General features: G+C 51.6%; 1 protein-coding gene across 3 annotated transcripts in view; it reads right to left on the minus strand.

The window, feature by feature from the left end:
* Positions 1-9,421, minus strand: part of Znf385c (zinc finger protein 385C) — a 31,572-nt gene extending 22,151 nt beyond the window's left edge. For all 3 annotated transcript variants that reach the window (XM_051158620.1, XM_051158622.1, XM_051158621.1), the window contains exon 1: positions 9,172-9,421. In XM_051158620.1, the coding sequence (XP_051014577.1) occupies positions 9,172-9,421 (250 nt within the window). The remainder of the gene's footprint in view (positions 1-9,171) is intronic.
* Between the last annotated feature and the right edge of the window lie 248 nt (positions 9,422-9,669).

Here is a 9,669-nt window from a genome sequence, read left to right on the forward strand (position 1 = left end):
AAGGCTACACAGAGAAACCCTGTCTCAGAAAAAAAAAGAAAGAAAGAAAGAAAGAAAAAAATCCTAACCAAACAAAAAAACAACAGAGAGAGAGAGAGAATGCCACAATGAAACCCATTACTAAGAGCATAATTGATATATGCCAATATTTTTTTTAACCTGCAAAGAAAATATGGAAATCCAGAGGGAGGGTCAAAGGTGGTGGGCATGCAGAGTGGCAGCAGGAGAAGGGAGATTAAACTGAGACTCAAGGCTTGCCCACTCTCTAGGAGGATTCTAAGGATGGCCTGGGTTTCCTCTCCCATTCACAAAGCCTCTCCCTCACTTCTAGGATGTCTGGAGATATACTGATACTTCAGATCCTGTCCAAGCTAGCAAAACCCCAAAGCCTGTACCCTCTGCCTCTGACCCTTGTCCCTGGAAGAGGTTTCCAGAAACCTTTGAAAGCTGCCTCCCTCAGAAAGGACCAGGCAGCTGGTGCAGTAGTCCACACCTGTAATCCCAACACTCTGAGAGGCAGAGTCAGGTGGATCTCTGTGAGTTTGAGGCCAGCCTGGTCTACAAAGTAAGTCCAGGATAGCTAGGGCTACACAGAGAAACTCTGTTATGAAAAACAAACAAACAACAACAACAAAAACCAAAACAAATAAAATTTTAAAAAAAGAAAGAAAGAAAGAAAAGAAAGGAAAAAGAAAACAAAAAAGGCCAGGCCAGACAGGTGTAGTGGTGCAAGCCTATAATCCTAGGACTTTCAAGGCTCAGGCAGGATTGCTGAGTTTGAGGCCAACCTAGGCTTCTGAGTAAGTTCAAAGCCAGCCTGGGTTACAGCAAGGCTTTGAGGTGGGGAGCGGGCAAAAACAAAAGGCCTGGCAAGACCCTATGTGGGGAGGCAAGGCGGGGGGTGGGGTGGGGATGGGATGTAGGGACACAGTAAAGCAGGGTGTCAGGGTCCAGATGTGATCCCAGTATCCAGGCTGCCTCTCACCTAGGAGCCTTCTGGCTCCATCCCGTCTTCTCTCCACCAAGGAGGTAACAGTTCTTCAGCCCCTGTCTAACGCATCCCCTCCCTTGGCCCTTAGAAGGGGTAAAGGTAAGAGCTGCTCTCGGGAGTCCTTGGCACAGGGTCCCAGCACACACTTACTCAGACACCCTGAGTCCTCAGGGCACGCTCCCCGGCTGTCCCTCCTCTTCCTTATCCTTTGTTCTTAGCTGCCGGTCCAGGCTAGATAGGACTGGGGTTAGCTAGGGGAATCTATTGACGACTTTGGTTACATAGAGGAATCATTGACTTTGGGTCCCCAGCAGACAACCTCTGGGGGTCAATAATAAGAGAGAAAGGGGAGGGGAGGGCAGGGGAGACAACCGACCACTCTTTCCAGGAAGCCTCTGAGCCTGACCCCCCACTCCCCGGCTCAGGCCACCTCAGCACTCACCCAAGAGCATCCTCAGCCTTTGGCGACACCACAGAGGAGAGCGCAGACAGAGCAGGGAGCAAATGAAAACCAGCCAGAGTGACAGAGGGAAGGGGGGGGGGAGGATGAGAAGGACAGGAGGGGAGGGCTTGAGGGAGGGACTCTCAGTTAGGCTGGAAAGCCCTGTTCCCTTTGCCAGGAAAAGGGGGTGCCGGCTCCCTGATATCTGAGTCCCAACCTTAGGGATCTTTGCCAGGCTGCCAGAGTGCTGGAAAGCAGGGAGAGAGGAGAGAGTGGAGTGTGTCCTGGTCACCCCCTTCCTGTGCCCCAGGGTCCCTGCCTCATGCCTCTTCTGCAGATACAAAAGGCTGACTTTGTCCACAAAGACCTCCAGGGACCAGGGCACAACCCACCCCACCACCCCACCTCAACCCCTGCACCGCATGCTGGAATGCCTCCCTGCTTCTGGACTTGGCTGAAATCACAAGTCTTCTTCCTCGGCTGGACATCACCTTATATTTACCTGCTTTTCCTGAAGGGGAAATAGGCTCAGAGAAATATTATAGAGGGTTGCCACTGAGGTAGGGAGGGAGCCCAGGTTAGCCCCTCTGACCTGTCAGCTCCCAGCGCCAGGAAGGAAGTGGGGAGGCATCTGCCAGGTCAGCTAGAACTTCTTACACCTGTCCTGGGTCCTCAGCCCTTCTCTGGGCTGTTGCACCTTCCTCCCTCTCCAGGTGCTGAAAGCTAGCTCTGGGCTCACCTGAGCACCTGGTGGCCGCGTTGGGGGTTGGTTGGGAAAAGGGAGACAGGCAGGCTACAGCTGGGATCGGTCTGGAATTCCAAACCCTGTCTGTGCCCAGCGTGGGGCCCCTACCCTGTCAGCACCCTGTCTCCACCAGATAATAACCAGAAATCTCAGGACAACCAATACCTGCGCCAGAAAGCAGGTCTAGAAAGGCTTTTTGTTAGGAAGGGGTTCTGAGGGGAAGGAGCTGTTTGTGTGGGGAAAGTAAAGAAACTCAAATCCAGAGTTAATGAACCCACCCAGAGACCCGGAAGCTCTGCCTTCTTCCAAGCAGACAGCTAAACTAAGCCTCCTAATTCTCTGCCCAGACAGCCTCTCTGGGTGGTCCGGGATGGGGGGTGGGGTGGGCAGCTCTCACCTGGTGGTGGTGGGGGAGATGAGGATGTTTTGGCTGTCTTGGGAGGATGTAGGACACTTCTGTCACCTGTCACCGAAGAAGGACACAGTAGGAGGCACTGGGTGGGCTCCGAGTGGTCTACAGGGAAATCCTACTTCTTTAAAGCTGCACCCAAATGGTTCAGGGTGGTGGGGTGAAAAATGGGGGGGGGAGGGAGGTGCTCTGTGAGGAGGAATCAGCAGCTAATTTGGGAGGGACAAGGGGAGGGCTTCCAGAGCCTCCTATAGGGACTGAAATTAATCCATCTGTGGGGAGCAGTGGGTGACTCAGGTGCGGGTCACGCCTGAGTCACTCATCAAGTCAGAGACTCAGGCGTGACCCACACCTTTGATTTTCCAGGCCCAGGGTACAGCCTGGAGGCTTCAAAGTTTGGAGGGGAGATGGAGGGCTGGAGGAGTCCTGGGGTGTTAGGGGGAGTGAGGAAGACTCCGCTCTGACTCCTATCACTGCAGCCATCTCCTTAATAACCTGATCCTTCTCCGTTTGCCTGTCCCTCCCAGTGTCTACCTTACATTCTTTACAGCAGGGTTCCTTCAGTGATTTCAGAAAGTCAGAGCTTACATCATTTCTGAAGCTCTCCGCTCACTTGGGCACCTGATGGCTGCACTAGGGGGGGTTAGTTGGGAAAGGGGAAACAGCCAGGCCACAGCTGGGATCCTGCCCTTCCAGGTGTCAGCTAGAATGATGCTGGAAAGGCCTTAGCTCATTCTAAATTAGTGCCATTAACTACCCAGAGTTAGAAAGGAAGTGGCTGGCTTTAGGAAGCTCCCCTTCCTCAGCCAGGAAGCAGGAGATGGCTGGTGGGCCCCTCCTTCCTCCCTCCCTCTCTCCCTTTTTAAAAGATTTTAGGGTTTTTTTTGTTTTTTTTTTTGTTTTTATATTATCTTTCTATTATTTATTTTGACAGGTTTCATTATGTAGTTCTGGATGTCTTTTTATTTTTTGTTTTTTTGTTTTTCGAGACAGGGTCTCTGTGTTAGCCTTGGCTGTCCTGGACTCGCTTTGTAGACCAGGCTGCCCTCGAATTTACAGAGATCCGCCTGCCTCTCCTTCCCGGGTGCTGGGATTAAAAGTGTGTGCCACCACGCCTGGCGGCTAGCTCTGGCTGTCTTAGAACTTACTCTGTAGACCCTGTAGACCAGGTTGGCCTCATACTCACAGAGATCAACCTGCCTCTGCCTCCTGAGTGCTGGGATTAAAAGTGTCCTTGATGGGGCCCGAAGAGATGGCTCAGTGGTTAAGAGCACTGCCTGCTCTTCCAAAAGGACCCGGGTTCAATTCCCAGCAACCACATGGCAGCTCACAACTGTCTGTAACTCCAAGATCTGACACTCCCACACGAACGGGTATTAATTAAAATTAAATTAAATGTTAAAAAAAAAGTGTGCTTGACCACTTGCCTCCTTAGTGCAGTAGGCAGCACGCTGGTCTCATAAAAGTGTGCATGACCACCATGATTCTGGACCTGGTTCTCCTTAACTTTAAGTTGAGACAACACAGAACAGAGATGTGGCCAGAGGTCAGGAGCACCTGTATACCTGTGTAAATCATTTTGCTGGGTCTACTTTCTCAAACTCTCTCTCTCTCTCTCTCTCTCTCTCTCTCTCTCTCTCTCTCTCTCTCTCTCTCTCTCTCTCTCTCGCTCTCTCTCCATGGTTTTGCTATATAGACCTGGCTACCCTGAAACTTTCTACAAATACCAGGCCTTAAACTCTTAGTAAACCTCTTGCTCTTGCTTTCCAAGGGTTGGGATAACAAGCATCTGCCACCATGACCAGCTGGTCTCGCTTTATAGACTGGGCAGCTCTCTTCAAGCAGGGGAGGGGTGCGAGATAGGATGGAGAGGCAGCCACCTGGGATGGGAACTCAGCTATCTGGCCTCTCTGAGGCCCCATAATCCAGTGTGTTAGAGTAAAGGCTGCACAGCATCATCTGCGAGGGGCGGGGCTGGGATTGGCTGGGGGTTGGGGTGGGGCTTCCCGCTGGGTGTCTAAGAGCTTTGTGAGCAGTTTGGCTCTATAGAAATGCTCAGTATAGGGCAGCAGAAGGCCTCAGCTCCACGTGCGGGTGTCCCAACTCACTGTGCTGCCCCAACATCTGGGTTGGAGCCAGAAAGCTGTGCCTACTACACCTTTGTGCCTGCCTCACTGCTGGGGGGTCCTAGTGTCTCACACACACACACACACACACACACACACACACACACACACACACACACACACGCTCCCAAGAGCAGGGTAAGGGGAGTAAAGGATAGCCCAAGACACATTCCTACAGATTTAAAGGGGCCCCTGGGTGGCAGATTTGAGGACTTGGGGAAGTATCACGAGGTTTGGCTCTGCGAACTCCTGCAGCTGGGTGCGGCTAGAGAGGACAGCAAGGACAGAAGGACCACCCCTGCCTCTGTAGCTCCTCCTAAATACCACCTCAGGGAGGAGGGCCAGAGAGAGTCCTGGCTTCACTGCCTACGACTGCCTGTCACTATGGAAGTCTCTGGCCCCATAGGACCCTAATCAAAGTGACAGCTCCCAGGAACAAGCTCCTGGCTACTAGAGACAAGGACCTCAGGCCTCCATGTGTGGAACCTCAGACAGTGAGTGCCTAGGAATTAAGTGGCTTGTTAAGGGCTCCTTGCACACACCCCGACCCACCACATACCCCACCCCCAATGCTTCCAGGAACTAGGTGGGCATCTCTCTTTTTCCCTAGGGAGCTCCAGTGGCCCCAGCCCAGTCCCACACCAGGATGGAACCAATTTCCAGCAGGACTCAAAGCCCTGTGTGTTGTGGAATGGATATTAAATTTTTTTTTGAGCCGGGCGTGGTGGCACACACCTTTAATCCCAGCACTCAGGATGCAGAGGCAGGCGGACCGCTGTGAGTTCGAAGCCAGCCTGGTCTACAAAGTGAGTCCAGGATGGCCAAGGCTACACAGAGAAACCCTGTCTCGGGAAAAAAAAAAAAACAAACTTTTTTTGGTTTTTTGAGGCAAGGTCTCTCAGTGTATCTTTGACTGTCCTGGACTCACTTTGTAGACCAGGCTGGCCTCGAACTCACAGCGATCCGCCTGCCTCTGCCTCCCGAGTGCTGGGATTAAAGGCGTGCGCTGCCACCATCCGGCCGCACATTGGACTCTCGAAGGCCTCTCTACTCCAGCTTGTTCCCAAAGAATCGAGACAGAGAACTTTTAGATTAATAATAAAAAGCTTTAGGGCCCCATAACAGGGCAGATATCAACCCTCTAAGCTATTTTGCTATTTCCCAGATAACATACCCCAAGTTGCTTGCCATAACTGTCCCATCCTGCTTCTATTCCATCAGGCCAGCCCTCATGGCCACGTGCTCATGGCCCATAGTCACCGCCACATAGCGACTTCCTTCTCCCAGCTTCCTCTCCTACATCTCTCCCTCCTCCTGTCCCTATGGTCCCTCTGAGGACCCCCGAGCCTGGGAACTGAAGCTCCACTTACCTCTCTTCTGCCAAGCTACAGGCTTCAGCATCTTTTTTTATTTTATTTTTTATTTTTTAATTTTTTTTTAAAATGTATGAATATGCAATCTGCATGTACACCTGCAGGCCAGAAGAGGGCATCAGATCACATTACAGATGGTTGTGAGCCACCATGTGGTTGCTGGGAATTGAACTCAGGACCTCTGGAAGAGCAGCCAGTGCTCTTAACCTCTGAGCCATCTCTTCAGCCCAGGCTTCAGCATCTTTATTAACCAATTAACTTTAAATTAGGAAGAACAAAATTTACACAACATCACTTGGTGTGTGTGTGAGAATATGTTTTTCTAGGCTTGAGGGAGGGATAGTAATTAAGCATTTGAATGCACAGCACCAGACCAACCCCACACCTATGGGTTTTCTGTCTCCCAACTGATCTCTACCTTGGGCAGAGCTGCTAGCTAGCATCTCTGTATCCAGGAGGGTTGTACCTCGGGGGCTGCGGCCCACTGAAGGCCCAGAATTAACCAGGGCAATGGAGATGGCAGCTTCTCCCACTGGCACTTCTGAATGACAGGGTTGCTAGAAATCCGAGGTCTTGTGTCCTGGCCCTAAGCACAGCTGTGACTCTCTCCCTCCAAAAATGGGATGGTGAGATGCTGCTCATACCTCTTAACATAGCCAGTGGGAAGGTCTGGTTCCAAATCTGCCTCCCCTGGCCAACTGTGTAAGTGCCCTCTTCCCTTTTTGCTGAGTACCTCTTTCTAAGAAACACCCTACCCCGCATCCCTCCAAGAGCCTACCTAGCTAAAGTCATCCATGCCTCCTCCCTCTCCCTTGGTCCCTAAAGCCTGTCCGGTCATCAAGCCTTGATGGTTCTGCTACATGGAAGCCTCCTGTTTCCCTACCCTGTCTCTTTAGGGACCATGTGTCCCTAAGTTTCACTCTTGTCCTTTCCTAGGGATATCTGAAACAGCAAATACTCCACCTGGTGTGAGGCCCATCACCTCTGGAACAAGGGTCAAGAGCTAACCTAGCGGGGAGGCCCCTGCCTTCTAGGGGATACCAGCTCACCTCAACCAAGCTGATATCCTACATAAGGCTTCACTGGCCACTTGCCCAGGAGCCACGAGCTTTTAGTCCCTGTCCTAGCTCTAGCTGTGGCTCTGCCCGAGAGACCCTTGCTCCTCCAGGATCCAACGTCACTGTCATGGCTCTTCAGCATCCCTGACCTCTCTCATCAGCCCACTCTATTCCCTCTTCTGATATCCGCCCCCCCCATCCCATCCCATACTTTTCCCTCTGGTACTAGGGATTGAACTCAGAATCTCATGTATGCGAGGCAAGTGCTTTCCCTCTGAACCATGTCCCTAACCTTTGTTCCTTTTTTGTTTGTTTGTTTTGTTTTGTTGAGATAGGATTTCTCTGTGTAGCCTTAGTTATCCTGGACTCACTTTGTAGACCAGGCTGGCCTGAAACTCACAGTGATCCGCCTTGCCTCTGCCTCCCGAGTGCTGGGATTACAGGCGTGCCCCACCATGCCCGACCACCTTTGTCACTTTTAATATGGAGATAGGTCTCACTCAGTTGCTCAGGTTGTCTTGGAACTCAGTGTCTAGACCAGGCTGGCCTTGAACTTGAGATGCTCTTGCTTCCACATTCCGAATAACTGGGATTATTGGCCCGTGCCAACAGGTTCAGCTTTCTTCTAGGTTCTTGACACTCTTTACAGATTTGAAAGCCTTAAAAATGTGAGCACCCGGGGCTGGAGAGATAGCTCAGTGGTTAACAACACTGGCTGCTCTTCCAAAGGTCCTGAATTCAATTCCCAGCAACCACATGGTGGCTCACAACTGTCTATAAAGAGATCGGATGCCCTCTTCTGGTCTGTAAGTATACATGCAGGCAGAACCCTGTATACATAATAAATAAATAAATCTTTTAAAAATGAACAGCAGCTTGAACTTCATGGATAAATAAATATATCTGATGAATAAATATTTGATGAATAAGCTTGAGACTTTTTAAAAGGCAGTCTTGCTACAGAACCCAGGCTGGCCTTGAAATTACAGCCACCCTGCCTCAGCCTCCCAATGAAAGACTTTCGGCCTCCCTCTCACCACTATTCTACATACTCCAGACCCATCAGATCTGCTCAGTCACAACCTGAGAGTCCAATGCTAAGAGCCTCGTAGACGAGTTAATTCCCCTCTGCCCGAGTCTTTCCTTCACTCCCTATGGACATGACCTCTGCTTAAAATGATCCTCACCTGTCATGCTCACCACTGTCCCTCCAGGAACTTCCTGCCCCTGGGGGTGTGTCTCAATTCCCATCATGCTAAGGGGACACTGTATAAATGTCACCCCAAGATTAGGCGCGCTCAAGGTTCAGGGTAGCCTCTGGCAACCCTCCCCCCCAGCCACTCCCAGGATATGGGGTACAAACACCTCCTGCCTCTCCTTCCTAGGCCTGCATGTGGATCTGCCTTCTTTGACAGCCTGCAGCCTGTGACCCCCATGGGCCTGTCAAGAGGCATCTCCCTCACAAGAGCATTCACCCGTTTTCCCCCTAGAAAACTGCACTGCAGCCAGCTGCCCTACAGCACCAGCAGCCCCCCCCCACTCCCCCACTCCCTTTGCAAAGTCACTCCAGCCACGGAGAGGCAGAAATCCCGGCTGAGAGTCCAGCTGCCATAGGAAGAGAGAACGCCTCCTGTTGGGGTGCTATGCACCAGCTGGAAAAGCAGGAGCTTGGAACGCCCTGCAAGTGAGGCCACTGTCCGGAAGACTGTCCCCTCCAGAATGCTCCAGGCTGGAGAAATGTTATGAATGTCCTAATTACAAACACCACCAGAGGGAGAGCTCCTAGAACTGAAGAGACCTCAAGAGGACACCTCAAGACTTTCACAACCCAAGAAATCCCATAGAAAACTGTCCAGAGGCAAAACAAAATTTTCTTTGGTTTTGCAGAGGTGAACCCAGTGCACAGGTCAGGCAGGCGCCATGCCACCGAGCTACATCCCCAGCTCTGTACAATGAAGCCTGACAGTATCACAGAGGGAAGACACAGACCCACAGATCCACTAAGCTTACGGCCACTCCACACTGACCTGGCCCCGTGGAGGTCTTGCCCAGGCTGAGCTGCCGAAGCCTCCGCTGGTGGGCGCGTCCCCCACAATGCACCTGGGCCTGGGCAGCCGAGTTCAGCTGGATGTTGCAGACATCGCAGAGAGTGAAGGAAGGTCGTTTTCTTTCCCGCTTAGGCTTTGAGGATTCTGGAGAATGAGGGGGGCACTCAGATGCTGCAGTCGTGGGGGGCTCCTTCTCACTTGAGGGGGATGGGCTCAGAGGCCGCTTCATACCTGAGCAGATAGAGGAGACAGATACATATGAACACCCAGAGAGAGGAGAGGTTTGAAATATGGAGATGGTGGGTATGGCAGGTAGCCCCACCTGACTTCCAGAGACACCCTTCAGCCAAAATGTTGAGAAAACATGATGGAGAAGCATTAAAATACAAGACCACTGGGCTGGAGAGATGGCTCAGAGGTTAAGAGCTCTGACTGCTTTTTCAACGGTTCTAAGTTCAATTCCCAGCAACCACATGG

The sequence above is a fragment of the Acomys russatus genome, chromosome 16, assembly GCF_903995435.1.
Source record: "Acomys russatus chromosome 16, mAcoRus1.1, whole genome shotgun sequence".
NCBI lineage: Eukaryota > Metazoa > Chordata > Mammalia > Rodentia > Muridae > Acomys > Acomys russatus.